This window comes from Balearica regulorum, chromosome 7 (genome assembly GCF_011004875.1).
Source record: "Balearica regulorum gibbericeps isolate bBalReg1 chromosome 7, bBalReg1.pri, whole genome shotgun sequence".
In the NCBI taxonomy this organism is placed as follows: Eukaryota; Metazoa; Chordata; class Aves; order Gruiformes; family Gruidae; genus Balearica; species Balearica regulorum.
In genome coordinates, this window is record NC_046190.1 from 27692224 (window position 1) to 27711473 (window position 19250).

General features: G+C 41.3%; 1 protein-coding gene across 1 annotated transcript; it reads right to left on the minus strand.

Moving 5' to 3' along the window:
* Positions 1–314: 314 nt before the first annotated feature.
* PLAC9 (placenta associated 9) lies at positions 315–14214 on the minus strand. The gene is made up of 4 exons (XM_075758659.1): positions 13831–14214; positions 2988–3088; positions 1924–2044; positions 315–505 (listed from the first exon to the last, which is right to left on the minus strand). The coding sequence occupies exons 1-4, from the start codon at positions 13886–13888 to the stop codon at positions 495–497; spliced, it is 291 nt and encodes a 96-aa protein (XP_075614774.1). The 5' UTR covers positions 13889–14214; the 3' UTR covers positions 315–494.
* Between the last annotated feature and the right edge of the window lie 5036 nt (positions 14215–19250).

Consider the following 19250-nt stretch of genomic DNA (forward strand, 5'->3'; position numbering starts at 1 on the left):
TGCAGATAAGGATGCCTGTTTCAGTCAGTGGCAGCAACGTGACTATGTCCAAAGCCAGACTACTCCATATACCCATTTTTGTCTGACAATCTAAGCATATGTTGAGAGGAAATTGCAGCTGAAGGTTTATCTTCATTGATTTACACCGATAGCAAGAATTCACTTCTTTGCCAGGGAAGGAGTGAGCTTTTGAATTAAGGGAAGTTTGTTAGCTGTGCTTTAGTCCTGGACCCCACCTGATCTTGTTTTCTTACTGAGAGTGCTGTATTTGAAATGCAGTTCTGATTAAAGATTTAAAATACAAAGCTTTGAAATAGTGTCTAAAAGCAAATACCTTTTTATTATAAAGCACGGGAACAGCAAAGGCAAACTACAGCTGAGGATTGATCATCCCTGCTCAAATTTTGGAAACACAAGCTTATTAAATGAACAAAAGTGCAACTTTTTATGACAACCATACTGTTATATTCAGATGTCTTCTGTCTTCGCAGTGCTCAGCTGGTATCTGTATAGAGAAAAGTTGATGTAATTATTTTTTGTTATAGGATCAGGATCGTTTAAAACATGAATCCTGCTACTTTGAAGTGGGGAGTTGTCACTTTGATGCACCAAATCACAGAAGGAAGGTCCTAGAGCTCTGCAATTCTTGAGCCATTTGGCAGTGGTTGCAAGCTCCATCTGAGTAGTACTTACTATAGAAGGACTGCAAATGTGCAAGGTTGACTTGGGATTTCTGTTTTAAATTCACTGTAACACTTTCTGGAATACTTTTTAAAATAAGTTATTGTTGCAGGGGAATAACTTAATTGTTATCTGTTACCCTCACAGAAAATTGGAAATTTTAAGGAGTAACAAAGTTGGTGAGGACATACTAGTCATGGTGACCAGATCCATACAGACAACTGCAAGAACTAAAAACCAACATCAACTCTACTGCTGTCTACTTCAAGCCCATCTTCTGTCATATAAGTGCACTATAGTATGCACATGTGTATGTAAATAAACAAACAAAAACCCAACACTGACAAAACTCACTTGATAAACATGTCTGTGGATGCTCATACCTTTTGACAGGAGGTTTATTTTCCACCAGGAGTGTTTCTCACCTTGTTAAATGCATTATTGTTATTTGGGCAGAAAATGAAGAGGACGGAGCATTATAAGAAGCTGTGTAGAACAGGTGGACTCGTCCAAGTAATTTCTGTTGTGGTTTAATTTATTCCAAAAACATCCAGGAGCATATCTTGTGTGAGGGGCTTGCATGTCAAAATTGGATTTAAGATATCAAAATGGTAATACTTTCAATACCTTTTTTTTGTATTTTGTTGCTCTCTTTTGTTTTATTTGTCACACATGAATCTGAAGAATCACAGGGTCTTAGAACTGAAAAAGACCTTGACATTGCTTAGTCAATCCTGCTGTTCTAAGGTGTGATGTTTGTTTAATGTTTCCAGTGCTGGGGAAACTGCAGTCGTATAATTTCAGTGGTTCACTATCCTTGTAAGAAAGCTTTGCGTTGTGTTTTGCTTGAGTCTTTCTTGTTGCACTATTTCCTTTTCTATTCACTTTTGCAATGGGGAGGAAAACACAGCTTTCATCTTTGTGGCAGCCTTACTTGTTCTGGTGGGCTACTTGGATGTTCTTTAGACCAGACATCTCCAACTTCACAACCTTTCTGTGTAGCTCACATATCTAGCTCCTTGGCTGGGGTTTTGTGTGGTGGGGTTTTTTTTCCCTTTTTCTTCCTCCTCCTCCTCTTTAGTGGTTGTGAAACTTGGTGTTCAAAACTGCACCTGGTATTTCATTTGAGGCCTTACCTGCACTGAAGGGATTCCTTCACATCTTGGGGGGAGAAAAGAAGGCATATTTGGTGATAACACATGCAACACTTTTCAACTAGGTTATAGCCCACTAGTTACTTACCATCCAAAATGTCTATAAGTGGGGTTCCTGGAGCGATGGGGATATTAGATGTTGTTTCACTGATGATGTTGAGGAGTGACTTGACTTCTGATTCCAGATGCTCCACTGTTTTTATTACCTTCTAATAAAAACAAAGGAGGCAAATGGAGAAAGGGGTTAGTCAAAAGGTCAAGTGGAAGGAATTATACCAAATGTGTTAGCGGAAGTGCAAATCTAATATCCCATAATGCTAACAGCTAACAATTTATGTTGCGCAGTACAGACTTAAATATTTCTTGTGTTATGCTGGCCTCTAGTGGCACGGCGTATTAAAACTTTATTTCACAAGAGTTAAATTACAGCACCTCTGTCTAAAGAATCACCCATAATTTGACTTCTTAGAGGGAGCTTTGCATTAATTTGTTTTTAGTTCTTTCTCATTTCTGAGCCACCATCATATCCAAGAAAAGAATCTGCACAGGTGATGGATGATGAGCTTGATGGGGTGGAATGAAGAGGGCTGGAACTAGAGCAGGAGAGAAGTAACATTGCCATTTGAGAACCAATAGCATGCAGTTTGGCAACTACTCAGCTGGAAATAGTTAATACTGGACATGTATCTTGTGAGCGCTTAAGACACCAGGGAATAAAATTAAAACTCTGCAGCTTTCCTAGAGTCCCAGTCACAGAATTCATTTAGCTCTGGAGTGTCTGCAGGAGCGAGCAGAAACTTCTCCATCAGTCTTGGAGTTACCTGCAGAATTCACATCTAGCCATGAGCAGATGTGAAACTTTACAAATATCAGTTTTGAGATTGCTATATTAAAGGCACAGTTATAAACATTTTAGAAAAGGCTGATATGTTACTGGTTAATCAGTTGTTTGGAGTTCATCAAGATAATGTTTCTGGTAATAATCTCTTTATGGATGGTTACAAACCATGACATCTGAAAAAAAATAGACCTTGAAGAGAATAAAATCAAGAAGGGACAGTGTCTAGAAACATCATTCTTTTTTTTTTCTTTGGTCAAAAGGATGAGGGCAGAGGTCTAGTATAGCCCAGGTGCCAGCGCAATAGTTCTTACCTCTTCAATAATATCTAAGCGTTCATGGATCGTATCATGTTCGTTACACCAGCTTCCTCTTCCCAAACTTCCAGGTAACACACTGACAGGGTCTGCAGCAGCTGGAAAAACAACCACAGTTAATTAGCAGGAGCTTTTTAATAGCAGTCCTTACCTTTCTCACTTCTGAAGTGGTACTTTGCATGCTAAACAGCATTGCTTATGAAACCAAATGTAGGAGTCCCAGGTAGAAATTGAACCCCTCTCCTAATAACTACAGCTGTACCCCAGTGCTGTGAATGTCTCCTTGCCTGTACACATTGTCAAAGTTGTTTGGAACAAGGTGTTTTTTCTTGCCAAGGGTACTTTTTTGGGGGGTGTGTGTGTTTTACACAACCTGTTTTTTTTCTACCTGTGTAGGGTAAGTTTGTAGCTCTGTCTCTACAACTATAAAACCTAAGCGGTGGGAAGATCTGCCTTACACATCAGTTCCTCTTAGATGTTCTTCAGAAGCAGCTGGTACGGTAAAGCTTTGAAGAGCAGCTAAGTTTGTCCCCTTATGCCCTGAATGGATACCGGCTGGTGATTCCACTGTGTCAGAAACTTGTCCATAACAGTCTGATTTTGCAACGGGAAGGCAAGCAATGAAAGTGTGTACAGCTGATGCCTTTTGCTGACCAAGTCACTTGTATATTGTGATATATATAAAGTTGCTTATCTCTGTCAGTTATCTGTCTTTATCTCTCAGTACTCATGAGCTCTTGCTCTTTGAACATTTATTCTGCTGGCTCTACTCCATGAAAGGTCAGTACCTGCTGGTGCCGATGCTTTAACTTTTGTGCAACATTCAGCAACATTTAGATTTGAATGTGTGCGCACAGAACAGCAGCAGAGTGTTTTAAACCCCACTAAAGTGATAACGTATCCTGCTCCGTGTTGGTGAAGTTAGGTCTTGTTTGAGGCCTGAAGAAGCTACAGTAAGAAACCAGCAGTAACTCATTCTGTTGTTGTTTGATTAAAACAGAGGAAACTAAGCTTGTGTCATAATGAACAGTAAGAAACATAAGAAGAACAACTAGTTCTGTCTTTAGTACTATTGTGTGAGAGCAGTGACTTGGGACTGTTGCAGTGCTCCATCACAAGTCTGTGCCAGGATTTCTGGAGGTGTAGGTATTGGATGATGGAAAACACAGGTCAGTAGGAATTGTAGCCACTGCAGTTGTATGGGATGAGAGGTGTACTCTGACTTGGAATGGTATCCTTGAAATTGAGGGGTGGAGGGTGGGGAGGAGGAGAAGATTGAAATGTGATCTGATGTATTAGATATGGCATTATTTAGAAATTTGTTTAGCAGAGCTTAAGAGAGAATTTTTGGTTTATTTGTAATAAGGCTTTGATTTGGGTTTTTTGGTGCATTGACCACGAGGTGGTGCTGTTAGGACAGAATCCCAAAGAATTAACCTGCCTGTTTACAGCAGAGTGCTGTCATGTGGCAGGTACTTAACGCTAGCTGCTTTGCAGTTGCCCTTTTTTTCCCCCTTTGTTGCTGCTAGTGGTGTTTTAGGAGTGTCGTTACCTTGGAACTTAGTGGTCAAGTGACCAAGCTATTTCTCAAAATTTTTGCTTATTTACATGTTTTTTCCAGTATGGATGGAACAATATGGAGATACTGAAATTCTGTGTCAGAAATGGAGGTTACAGCCTAGCAGTCAGTCTTTCTCTACAAACCTTGTCTTTCCTAATAATAGGATAATAGCAAAGGAAGCTCTATTTTACTCTCAGAGATTAATAAAATTTCCACCTTTCCAATATTCCCAGCTCTAGCTCTCAGCGTCAGGCCTGATGGCCTGATCCAGTTGTATACTGAACTGCCGCCCATTGTGCTGGAGAGAGGACCAAGGGCAAGCAGAAGGCATGGAGTGAGGTAACTGCAGATGGGTTGGTGACTGCTGAGAACTTTGCTAGATCTAACTACAAACAAACTGAGAAAGAGACAGTAGAACTCATTAGGGTGGACTAAGAGCAAATGGAAGAATTTAAGAATCCCCCAGGAGGTTATTTTTCACTGTACTACCTTAGCTGTGGATGGTTGGTTCACAAGGTTGGATGGAAAGTTTGGGTGATGGCCAGCGCCAGTTGTATGTGGTTGTTAAAGGAGCTTTTGGCCAGCCATAAGTTACATGCCAAGTTTGTTTAGGTTTGTTGTTCCTTAGAAATGCAAAATGCAAGGGAGTTAATGTTGGCTAGCTCAAGTTAGTGTTGGCCACTTCTCTTTCTCTGATCATGTATCTTACACCATGCTGATCCATTAAAGAAAGCCCAGAGCTGTGCTGTAGGAGAAGCAGTAGTAGCTGTCTGTCCTGTCCAAATCAGCCTCTGACCCAGAGACTCTTTGGCCTTTCCAAACTGCCTAACAGCATGGTGGGCATGCCATTGACACTGTGCGGGGCCTCCTTTCACCTTTTCCTGATACAGCACCTTAAATCCTCAAAGTGACTCTTTGAAGCAGAAATGACATAAGGTCTTACCCAAAACACCACTTTAATAACTCCTTTAGCTTAGCCCTTTTGTGTGAAAGAGGATTCTGGCACAAACCTCAGCATCGTGCTGGCTGCTGCTCTAGGCAGGTGTACGTAGGTGGGGAAGTTAGATATGATAGATGACTGTTACTTGTTCAAAGCAAAGTATGCTGAGATAGGTATGTATAGCCAATGTAAAGTTGTTGCATCTTACTGTGAGGTTAGCAAAACACTGCACAGCTTTGTGTGCGTGTGCATGTCTAGAGAACTAGGTAAAGGGGTTGCTGTGAAGTGCAGGGCTCAGTAGCACTCAGTCCTTTGGGGCAGTTTGTTTCTCTCTTCTGACACAGAGACAGCTTTCTGGCACTCAGAGCACATTGCTGCTTTATAAACTGTAATGGCCGTACTGAAGGAGGAGGAGGTGTCTCCTTCCAGTTTGATAGGACTGCAAGATGTTACCCAGAACCACAGGGCTAATGCAGTGCCTAAAAAATCTGACAAATGGTCCAAGCCTAAGTGACTCAGGAAGCATCTGATAGTCGTTGTTAGTGAGTGATAAGAGTTAGTAGAAACCAAAGCATGTTTAGTCCCTAGAGCTCGCAGTATGGGGTCGGCTGAGGGCTGACTTAGCAGAAACCCTCTCAGCCAGGGCCTGCCAGTCTGCACCTGGTTAGCAGCTTTCACACCGGAGCAGAGGTGGTCTTGCACTTGTGAGTGCCCCTTCACCACCACGCCGGAACAGGCTACTTCAGGTGGGCGGTTGCCGCTGCTGGCTGGGCAGCCTGTGCTTTGGTCAGCATAGTTTCCTTCTGTTTTCTGAGCCTTAGCTCGAGGCTTTGGCTGCTAAAACCCTGACCGTTATTTTGCTGTCTGGCTTTAGCTCTTATCCTGCAGCCTTTATCTCCACGATGGGCTGTTCACGGGACACAGCTGGTCCCTTGTAAATACGGCACGTATCTGGGTCGCTATGGTCAGACAATCCACCTGAAGCAATAATTTCTGTGTGCTCAAAGAGAATCATGTGTTGCTTATGAGCGCTGCCATACTCTGTATTGCAGTTGGTGAAAGCAAATGACACGGTCTGCCTTTGGCACTGATCTTCTCCAGCAGCATCTCCACCTCACGTAACAGTAGCAGTCACCTTGTAAAGGGAGTGAAGAATGGAAGGCTGCAAGCCATGTAACAAAACACTAATGGCCTTTTAGGATCCTTCCATGTACTTGCTCTCTTGATGCCAAAGAAACATTTTAAAAATGTAAGTTAGAATTTTTTCTTACCTATGTGTCAAAGCACATGCAAAAATGCAGAAAACTTTGATAGTAAATTTTAAAGCCAACAGCTTTTAAAAGTAAACTGTTCTTTGTATGCTGTATAAATTACATACTGAAAATGTGTGGGTATTTGCACCTTCTGACGGCTTAAGCAAGTGTGTGGGAGGCATATTTCAATGTCTTGAATATCTCATTTGAAACTTAATGGATTACTTCAGGCAGATATTTGTTGTAATGTTTCAGTAAGGCAGAGAGACCATTACCTTTTCAGTTAATTTCCCATCTGCAAATTCCCACCTGATGCTTCCTGCAGGTTCAATTCTTGAAGTCCATTCTGTCTCATATATAGGTGGTTATTTTCCATCAAGAATCAGAACTCTCTTGTTCAAGATAGAAAAAATGACCTGTGCCTTTTGTCCTCTAAGTCCTCTGTGCTGCATTGATGGTGCTCATAAAGCTGGGTAGTTAACTACGCTGTGCTGCGATACAGACACCACCAGATGGAGCAGGAAAATGGAGCAGCTCTGAGTTGGTTGTTAATAAGGATATGTTTAATAGAAGAATAGACTTAATGTTGAAAGAAGTAGCATGATGAAGAGTAAAGGTCTATGTATCACTGTCAGCCTGACTGTACAAAACTTGATCTTATAGCAGGGGATAGAGCAATGAAGTAAGAATTAAAACAACCTTAGCAAACAGGTGAAGAGCAAAGGCCTTAGTTTTAGAATGCCTCTCAGTTAAGCTCCTCTGCCTCCGGTACATTGGATATACTCCCCCAACCCCCCAAGATGTTGCTGCTTCTACACGCTCCTTGGATTTTGTCTATCCAGATGCTGTTAAATGGTTCATTTTTATCATCCAAGTAGTTGCTAATGTTAATCATCAGAAGAAACCTGAGCAACTGTCTCTTCACTGTCATTTGCTGCTGTTACTAAGACTGACAGAACTGAAGTACGTGATCACACAGATCTGGCAGGTCTTTATAAGTATGCTTCCTAAAGATGCGTTGCTGGTCAAGTGAAGTTACAGGCTTGATGCAGAAATTACTGGGTTGGGTTCTTTGGTGTGTGTTATGGAGAAGGCCAAGCTGAGTGACCATAATGTTCCCTATTGGTCTTAAAGCCTATAAAATTCCTTTTGCATTATTCTGTGACCAGTGTGGTTTTGAAAGTTAACTGAGCATTCATGTTGTGCTCAGTAGGGAGAGAGGGGTAGAACAAAGCAGGCCACTACTCAAATGAAAGACAAGCGAGACTGAAACAGGAACCAGAAGGCAAATAAGGAAGCCTGAAATCATGTGATAGAACAAGGGGAATAAAGGAGAACATCTATAACTCTTCAAGAAAGCATACTATGCTGTGTTTTGTTTGCACTGCCTTAGGTTTAGCAGTATCATTTTATTCCTGGAGCGTATAACGCAAGGTGGCCAGATAGCTTTTAATGAGAAAATGAAGGGAGTAGTAATGGATTTATGTTCCAATAGGAAAAAGGTCATGAACTTGAGGAACCTGGTGAACCCCTTAACCAATTTGGGAAGAATGCAACAGACCTCTGAAGGGACTTGCTGATCCTTGCTTAAGTTATTCCTTGTCTAAATATAAGTGTAGGACTGCACTTTAATGTGCGTATATAACTTTGAAGTGTTTACACTTCACAGTTTACAAAAGTGTGTGGTGAAGTTGACTTGCAGCTGAATACAGGAAAGCTTCCATTGTGTTGAACCTGAACTGATACTAATACTATCAATATTAGTGGTTTGAGACCTAAGACCATGCTAAGCCAAGACTGTTAGCCATATTTAATTTGGGGGGGCTGTTCTTAAAGGCACCAAACTTAGTTTTCAGTTATTTCCCTTAATTACGTTGGCATCCTTAGATACGGAAGTACTGGATTAACTTTCTGTACCACTTTCACTTTCACCAGCATGCCCAAATTGATTTTAAGCTATATTATATATAACTTAATCCATATCAAATTTTAATGTTATGATGCTAAAGATAACTGATTTGCATAGAACATGTTGTATTGGAAATGCTTCTTAATATGCAGATTGTCTTCAAATTCTTACGTGTTCAGGAGCATATCTTTAAGCGGACGTAGAGCATTTTCCAGGCTGTAATCCATAAAATGCTGCCTAAAGCTTAACTGTGATTTAGGTACCTCTGAACCTCTTTTTAGAGTTTATAGCTGCTTAAAGATAAGGGAATTCTTGCCTTTAGTGATTGCAATAAAGACTGCTGGAATTGTAATAAATATGTAAAATTTCTTAGCTTCTTATATACTGTCATAGGTTACTATGCTTTACATTGGAGGCAACTGTAAGGGTTTGCTTATATATACATAGAAATATATATGTGTGTGTGTACATATATATATATGTACACACACCTTTATTAGGCTCTAGCTTTTATGGCAGAACGACACTGCAAATTCCATACAGGGGAAATGCGGAATATCCAAAGTGGGAGATGGAAGATAAGCACAATGTATTAGATGGGGAATTGACAGTAGAAAGGTCTTCTGAAATTTGTGGGGTGCGGGAGAATTGGTTTGGTTTGGGGTTTTTTAAAATCACTTCAAGAAGGTACGCTGAAAGTTTTTAATGATTAGGGATTAATCTGTAATCTATACATTCACTGTATACTTCAACTGCTACCTGAATGCCAAGCCTTGGAAAGATTTCAAAGTTGGAACAAAATCCAAGGGCTTCCTCTGGTATCTGAGATTCATGAACCTCTAATAATAACGGAAACATCCCAAAATAACTTTCTTCCATTAAATTAATTCTTTTTTAATTATTCATTTTAGAAGCTAAATAACCATATCAGAAAGTCAAGTTCCAAACTTGCAGACCTGGTTCATACTCTGTTTATCAAGATGTAGAATACGCCACTATAAATATAATTTCAGATCCTAGATCAGTTAAGATTGAACTTAATTCTTTTTTCTCTGAAGGAGGAGGACTAAAGAGGAAACGTCACGCCTTGGGGCATGTGTTGCATTAGTGAAGGTGTTCTCACTTCTCTAACTTGTCTGTGCCATCAACCTACATACGAGATGTCACGTTGTGATGTGTTCTGGTCCCAGTGTGCCTCACTTGTGCTTGTGAAATATGCAAAATCAGAAATGGGACTTGATAGAAATTGTTCCTGACTAGGAGATGGCTGCCACGTATTTCTGTGTAAAACTGCTTCACTTGGAGGCAGGGTTTGGTATTGTGATCTGTGTCATTCCCACTTCACAAGGGAGCTTCAGCCCTTGCTTACCCAGCAGCGGAGACTGAGAGGGAGTGCACAAGGCCAGGGGTGGTTCATGCTGCCAGTGGGCACTCATTTTTTCAGGCATGACAAAATCTGGGGCCTCTGCTATGGCTGTCCGCAAAATTACTACTTGAAAAACCACTTTGCTGCTGTGTTACCATATTTGTGATTGTAAGAAGCACTTAAGTTTGGTATATTTTCATTCAAAGGAAGGAAGTTGCTAATAAAATGTTCCTGTGAGGCAGCTGTTAACTTGGAACAAGTTTCCGGCATGCTGGTCTTCTGAACTAGCACCCAGGGAATATCCTCTTGTGCTTGCTGCTGCAATGGAAAATGACTACAAGGAATTGGACTGATAAGAGATGTGAGCTACATAATTTGCAGGTAGGTTCTCTAATTCATGCTGTAACTTACGATGGGGTACCCTGATGCTTTGGGCTGTAAACAAAAGTTTCCCTTTATTATGTATTTATTTCTCTGTAAATACATATTTATTTTGGAAATTAAGGCAAAGTGTTAGGAAAATTATAGCTAGTAGCTGTATAGGACATACTTGTGTGCGGAGAAGGGGATGAGCTGTTTTAGAAAGAAGAGGAGCCGTGTTGGAGGCACGTGAAGAGTAAGTTGTGTAGAATGAGTGAGCTTAAGGCTGGTTTGAGAATGGAGGTGGTGAGATACATGAGTATTTGATGTCATCATCAATCTGAGGGTGACCACTGGTATCTGAGGGTAAAGAGTTTTTCAGTTTTATGAGGACATAGCTTCTGGTCTGTGTTTAGTAATAAGAGCTACAGTCACGGGAGTGGGTGAGGTGAGTCTGACTTATTAGTCAGCTCTGTGGTTGTGTAGTTTGCATATGAGTAAGTTATGGTAGTAGAAAGAAATATGATAGTACAATGAAAGACTATCCTTGTAGTTTTTTTCTAAGACTTCAACAAGCCTAAGAACTTGCTTAAGATATATTTTACTCTGGCAGACGCTTCATGTGTTCTGCAACAACTCAGGAAGTAGAACAGTGATATATTTATGTGTGTGTATATATATACACGTACATACATACTAGATCCTGGCATTCATGGCCAAGACTCACAACTGCTTCAACCAGAGCAGATCAGCTGCATTTACAAATACAGTCACATCCTGCAGATGAACAGTAGGAGTCCTATATTTCTAAACCCCTGACGTTTTTGGAGTTGGGTATTAACCTTAACACATGGAGATTGCAAAATCCAGAGAACTTAATAAATTCCTTTTGACTAACTATAACAAAAGGTAGGGATTTAAAGATGGATAAAATCTGTAAAAAGGCTCACTTCTATACAGAACCCCATCTTCAGATGCCTCATGGTCTTAAGAAACACATCTACATCTGGGTACACTTTGTTGTGACAAACTTTTTCTCCTTCCTCGTGGGAGCTCAGAGATGAGCGTTTGCAAAGACTGTAATCCTTGCACTGGAGACAATGACACCGGTAGGTTTCTGTAAGGACAGAAAATACCGATGACATGGGGCATGGGTTAAACCACTAATAGTTTATTAGTAGAGAAATATGTGTCACAGTCTGGTTTAAGATGGAACATCTCTCATAAATTTTGACTGTGGATTTAATTTTAAAGTGCAGTAGTTTAATCTCCTGGAGGCAAAACGCTGCTCTGTGAGAATGCAAATGGTCAATTTTGGGCAAAAGAAAGCTGTTCTCAAAGGATTTTTTTTTTTCTGTCTTGTTTCTAGGCAGTGATCTAGCTTATAGTTCTTCTCAGCTTTGATATGGCAAGTGCATGTCAGAGGATCTAAAATATTCTGACAAGTCACAATATGTTAGTTGAATGAAGAAAAACATTCTTACACTTGGTTTACTTTAGCTTGTAGATAAAATGGAGGAAATGTCAGCTGTTTATAAACAAATTGTGCCACAGTGTGGAGTACTGAGCAGCAATGCCTGCACTGGAGCTCTCCTGTCACTGTGTCCCTAGCAGCACGCTACTATTTGGTTTGCTCAGTATTTGGTCAGTGGGACCAGCCTGCTCGCCAGGTACTTGTTTACCTGAGGACTCCAGATCACCTCTCTGCCATGCATAAACATGCAGCAAAGACTTTGCTGTTGGGGTGCTGCACCCCTCAGAACAATTTGCCTGGAGGTTTTTGTAAGAATGGAAACGTGTTTAAATGGAGCAGGTATTGAATGCCCCAGTGCTCCAGGCTACGTTGTATGCTACGTTTGAGCAGCACCCCACGAACTAACCCAGCAACAGCAAAGAACTAGAAACTGCGTCGATTAGGCAGGAGCATGTGGTTGCATCCAGAAGGGCTCCCACGCCAGCCTCTCCTGAGCTGTTTGAAGGCTGAGCAATATGAATATGAGATTGTTCAAATTAATGGCTGAATTAAAACATAAATTCTACTTTGGCCAATGCTGGACCATTTTTAAGAGGAATCCATGGCAGTTGGGAGGGAGGATCGGTAAGGAAATTGGAAATTAAATTCCCTGACTCAAAAGGTAGCAAAGAGAAAGTGCGGATGTCTTTTTCAAGCCTGTGACAGACACAAAATTTCCCATCTTACATAAAGTACACCATTGAGACAGTGAAAATTATTCCCTGAGTAGCTACCACCTGGCATGACACTGGATACTAGTCTGCACTACAGTTATTATTCAAGTACTATTCTGTTTAGCTGAATTTTATCTGAGTTTACTAATGATTTCAGCTTAAAAACATACTTTTGGGGGAATAAACAAAAACATTCTTCCTGCCTTTTTCTTTCTTCTTGAATTTCACAAAATTTTTTGAGAAGCTCGCAAAACTTGCAAGAGGATAGTGAGTGCTGTGGAGTGAAAACAGGTTAGAGTGCCCTTGCTGCGGTATTGGTATTTCAGTTCATCACTGATAAACATGGGTGGGAGGGAGTCAGGGCAAGGAAGAGCGACCAGGGGGCTGAAAGGACTAACAGTTTTTCAGGCAATGTTTTGCTTGTAATGGAAACTTACTACCCTGCCACGAAATACAAATATTGTGTGTTGTCAAGAAGTAAGAGCAGAGGGGAAAATAAAGCTGGGCCTCAGCTAGCAGAAAACACGTAATACAAACAGGCTGGGAAGCCAGGTTTGTGGCTACACGGGGACTATAAACCCTTCAACTAGCCAAATGGAATAGCTTTCAGTCATGCTTTCAGTCACACTGTCAGCTACAAAGTGATTACAGGTTATTCCAGCACTAATCTGTTGTTAATGAAAGTAAAATTCAGATGCCAGCTTATCAGATGTTCTCTGTTTATGCTTCGTACTCCCAAGGCATTTGGAGAAGGTGTTACGTGCCTCAAAATCTCAGGAGTAAGTAATCCAAAGCAGAAGAGAAAAAAAATGCGGTGCCGTTACCAGCAAATCTGAAAAAGAAGGTTTTGAATAAAGGAAAATTTCTATTCACCTTGAACTTCAATCTCACTTCTGAGTGAATTAATGTGTATGTTAATAAGGCTGCCAGAACAGTAATTATAAAAATGCAGGGCACTGGCTGCAGCACCTGAATGCAGTTCTAAATTTCTGAAAATACACTGATCGTATCTCCCGTGAGAAGTGAAAAATCTCTACCAAAGCAATATGCCTCCAGGATGAACTTTAATAGCACAAAAATGGAGTTCTTCCTGTTAAAAACAATATTCCCACAGAATTTTGATACATACCTGTGTCACCTTCATATAAACCCCATAGAGTAAGCAATTCTTTACCTCCCCCTCCCACCTCATGCAAAGGCTTTGACCATGCTAGAGTTAAGCTATAGTTTATAGTTCCTGCTTTGTAAGCTTGGAATCACTTACCTAAAAGATCTTGCTCCTGCAGGACTAAAACAAACACCAGCGCCCAAAGGAAAAGCATGGCTTCAGCCTCTCCAAGCTCTGCCGTAGTCCTGGTGGAGAGCCCTGCAGCCTCCCTCCCCGGCTTTGCATCCACTCCGCCGTCCAGCCGTTCGTGCTGAGGTTTAGCCAGAGTTAGGAGGAAATATGCCCAGGCTGAGCCAAGATTCTTGAGCTGTTCTCTTCTGCTTCCCTCCTTTTAAAAAACACCCTTCCAGCTCCACACAAAGTCCAGTTACCCAGGCAAGCTGGCAGTGGTCCAAGCTCCCCAAAGTTTTTTTTTTTTTTTTTTACCCTTGTATTTATTTACACAGACTACAACTGGAATGTGCTGAAGACCTTTGGATCCTATAAATACAGCAAGTGGGGCAAGAAAAGGAAGGGAGAACGGAGGAGGAAGGGGTGCTGGGATGTTTCTTTCCCTGTAGGATTTCATCTAGGGCGGGGAAAGCAGGAACGCTGGAAAACACAGTATCTTTAGATCTTGTGAGCTTACAGGGCTTTTTCCATTATTTCTTCATTTTGAAGACTGCAGAAACATCTTTCTTGGGCAGTACAAAGCGTGGCAGTGTTGTGGGAGGTGGTAACTGTCTGTGGTTCTCCTATGATACCATCCAAACAGAAAGCTCCTGCGGAGCCGTCTGAGCTCTTTTCAGTTTGGCAGGTTTTTGGAATAGGTTAGACTTGGTAACATCACATGCAAAAAAATGTGCTGCTACTGGTATTCTGACAACGTGTAATTTTTAGCAAGATCTTAATTAAATGTTAATTGTTTGTCTTGAGGATTTATGGGTGCTGACTGGTAAGTGTCAATCTTTGATCCCACTAGACTGGTGTTCAAAAACTTAAGCTATCTCCTTCCTGGTATTGTTCCTCATATTTGAGTTACCTATTTTCAAACTATTGCCAATAAAAGGTGAAAGGCCATTAAGATGTCCTACTTAATCCTAATGTCCAGGATAAACAGTGTTTCTAGCTGTTGAAAATAATAACCTGCAAACTAGAACAGATTTTCTTAGTCTTTACCACCTCTCTAGCAGTCAGAAAATCAAGTTCTTTGAATAAGATATCTGAAAGTGAGCCTGCAGAGATGCTGTCGTAGAGTTCATAGTACAATCATCCTCAGTGACTTCCAAATCCAGTTAGATTGTAAGATCAATTACAAGGCAAAATAGCCTCAGTAATCAGAGGTTCTGTGATTGGAATTTAGCTGGTAACTTTGAGGCACTGAGCAGAACAGGGCGCAGAACAGCCTCGGTGTATGTTGAGCTCTCAGGGCTGGGGCTGGTAAGCTAACATTTCTACAAAATAAAAATTAATCCGGCCATGAGAATTAGAGTGGTGCTGTTTTTCTGGGTGTTTTGGCTTAAATCACAACGTAGGAATACTGCAACGTTTACATATTCTTTTTTCAGAACAAACCTGATATTCCTGCTGAAAAATTACATAAACTTTAATTTTGCTATAAACAGGTCTTTAGAGAGGAACTGTGACAAGTTGCTGACGTGGTAGGCTATGATTTTTGAAGTGACAGATTATCTGCCTGTTGTCTGTGCTTTGGAGAGAGGAGACTGAGAGGCAGAAGAATATTTATGAATAGTTGGCTGCTGTTTTCTGAATGCGTTTGTCCTTTACCTTTGTACTTGCTTAAGCAGGATCACCTCCCCAAAGGGAGCTTGTTCGTGGATGCTTTTCTGCATGCTCTCTGCCGTCCTCTATACCACTCTTGAAAAAACAACACTCATTGAATCAGTTTTCCCTTCAACACGCTACAAAAAATAACACAATTTCTATTCCAGACCACCTCTGCTGAGGTCACTCATCCCCGTTACAGCACGTTTCCTCAAGGTTCCTCCTGAATTACTCTCAGGCTCCTGGAACGGTTTGGTCACTCCAAGGCACTTGCTTCTTATTTTTACATATTGCGTTATGTTTGACCATATTGAGGTGCTGGTCTGATAGCCATGGGGAACTAAACAAAATAGTGAGGGTTTTCTCTACTGTCCTAGTCCAGGCGTTGTTTCTGTAATGAGATAGAAGCTTTTTCCACTGCAGGGAAATGCAGCCAGAAAGAATACTTCTGCCAAGTGGGATTCTGGTTTTCAGTAGGACTACCTGTCCTGAGAATGTTGATGATCTTTATTAATTACCTAAGGTGACTTTTGGTATTTGTAAATGCTCAGAATGAAGCTACAGATGAAGACAACTTAACTAGCAACATGAAGTAGAAAAATCCAGGGTGTGTGACAGAAATCATTACGTTGCACAGTAGATTTTTCAGTGCAAGACAGAAGATTTGAGAGCAGCAGAAAGAATATGATACAAACCTATTTGTCTTCTGAAAAGTTAGTTGGTAACTGATTACCACCAGAGAAAGCATTCTTCAGCACATTCATCTTGGAAATGTTCACATATGAGAATATAATGAGATCATATGAGTATAGGCTTGCACAAAATCCAGCTGTTGAGATGTTCCCAAGATACCAGCAGCCAAAAAAAGCATACCAGTGAACAGGGATGTGAATTTTTGCCAGCAGGCAGTCTGGTGAAAGGGAGAGCAAACATAAGGATTAAGTCTATTTTGGAAGTGGGGTTTTTTTGTATAGTCTTTCTGTATCTCTTTCTTGGGCTAGTCAAATGCTTGGCAAAAGCAATAAATAAGTGCACAGTGATCCCACTGAGCGCATAGAGAAAGGAAACAGAATAAACAAAGGGCATATGTCGGCAGAGGACATATGTGCCATGTGAAAAAGATCATACTGTCATTGGGCACAAAATCCTGCAGCGTGGGCTGACAGAGGATATAGCTGAGCATACACTTGTCAAAAATTGGAGTGCACTGTACTGCAGTCCCTTGGGACTTTAAGTGGGATAGAGAGAAAACGAAGTGGAAATTACTTCAGGGAACAAAAATATGGTTGAAAACCTGCCTTCGTAGCGAGGGGAAAGCACCTTACACTGAGGAAAAGGAAATGAAAGAGAGTAATCTCTGTCCTGGATTTAACACTGATGGATGATGAAATCAGTGCAAGGACCTGTGTCCTACCTACCTGCCCCTGGGAGAAGATTTGTGTCCATTAGGGACTGTGGAGATTCCTTGGGCTCTTGTCCCAAGCTTACTATGTGCTAGCTGCTTACAATCAGTTCTTGCTACGTGGAGGCTGTTGAACACCTGATGTAAAATGAGGCTTGGTTTATGATCCTTTTAGAAGAGGTCAATTATTTTCGCTCTCTTAATTTACTCAGTTTCTGGCTGCTGAGTTGGATAGATGTGGAAGCAAAATTTTATTACCTGGAGAGGTTGATTTGCACAGAGCAGGTATGCAGCTTTTGGACTGCTAAGGGAAGCAGAAGCTTGCTCTGCAACCAGTACATATATTTGGTGAACAGATGAAAGGCTTCTTGCAGTGGTGATTTCCCCAGAATGAAGTGGGTGTTGCCATTTAAAGCTTTTGATAGTAGCCACTCTAAGCACCACATCTCTAGCAGTCTCCACTGAGCCTCCATGTCTCTGTTGTTCGTGGGACAACCTCACTTGGTGTTACAGGTCTTGTGAGCTGCGACCTTCAATGTGTGAATACCTTTAGGTTCTGTGCCAGTGCAATCTCCTTTCCATTCTGTTATATATCAACTTATGCTACTGTTTATTATCTTGATTTGCAAGGGACATCAAAAAGTGTGACAGTCTCCTGCTATTGTCATAAAGGCATAATCTTTGACACTGTTAAAAAAAAATGTATCGCATGGTTGATGGTATGAGGTACCATCAAGATCAGCTCTGTGTCTAATTGTACCCTCCCTGAAGAAGTTAACAAATGTATGTGTCACAGAGCAGACAACTCTGGTCCAGCCTTCTTCAAAACAATGCATTTTGTACTACGCCTAAAGCCAACGGTGAGTCAGCTACAGGAATTGACTCTCGTGTGTCATCTTGGTGCCAACACACTAGGCTGGATTCTGTTTGCCAGCATTAGGTAACCATCTGATGGCTTCGGGCTGTTTTGCATCCGTGGCTTCAGCTTCCTGAGCAATCATCTGCGAGGAAACTGAATTGGAAAACTGAAGGAGAAGGTGGGTCACGTGGAATATTAGCGAATGATGATGTTTGGTTTGTATTTTTAACTGGTTGTTAGATCCTTTTATTTAACAGATTTCATGCATTTTGTGAAGCCTGGCCATGCCTCAGAAACCCCTATGAACGTATGCGATGTGCCTGCCCATTTTAGAGCAAGGAAAACTTTGTCCTAGCGAAGCTGGATTAACTATATTCCCAGCTAAATTAGTGACTCAGGAATAGACTCTTGACTCCCAGTCTTGTATTGCACACACGGTGATCTATGTCCTGTATTTTCTATTACAGAAGACAGTGTCCCTTTGCTGTTATAGCTTTACGTCCACCCATTTGAGTCACATAAAAAAGTGAAATAGATCTGTGAGTCCATGGCAGATAACATTCTAGAAAATACGACTCACGGCGGAAGTACTTGATTATTCCCAAATTAGAATTACTCAGCTAGTGTCTGTAGCAGGTCAATATTGCAAACCACACTAACTAAATGAGATAATTACTTGAAACTGGACCAACATTTTCATTCTGTGAAGTATTACTCAGCTAATATCTGAGAAGCTATTCGCCTGTTGAATAGCACCTTGCTGAACACGAGTCATGACAAACAGCAGTAAAGCAGAGGTCTGTGTTACTTCATGTCTGTGTACCTTTCTCCATTAGGCAATGCATCAGCCTTGCCTATGAAGCATTTGAATATAGGTAATATTTACCATATGAGGGACTTGTGAAGTGGAGATATCTAATGAAACAGAGAAACAGTTGGAAATAAATCCAATTTCGATTACTAGTCAGCCTATTCTCCTTTCCTCTTAACTACCCCAGGGTCACAGACAGACACAAGGGAAAGAATGACTTGCCAGAGACAGAACCCAAGCTAATCACTCCACTGCCATTCCTCTGAAAATGTATGGTACTGTGGTGGGTTGACCCTGGCTGGAGGTCAGGTGCCCACCAAAGCTGCTCTATCACTCCCCTCCTTCACTAGGCAGGGGAGAGAAAGTATAACGAAAAGCTTATGGGTCGAGATAAGGACAGGGAGAGATCACTCACTAATTATCGTCACGAGCAAAACAGACCGAACTTAGAGAGGGAATTCATCTCGTTTATTACCAAGCAAAACAGAGTAGAGGAATGAGAAATAAAACCAAATCTTAAAACACCTCCCCCCACCCCTCCCATCTTCCCGGGCTCAACTTCACTCCCGGCTTCAACCTCCGCCCCGCTCAGCGGCACAGGGGGACGGGGAGTGGGGGTTACGGTCAGTTCCTCACGCGGTGTTTCTGCCGCTTCTTCATCCTCAGGGGGAGGACTCCTC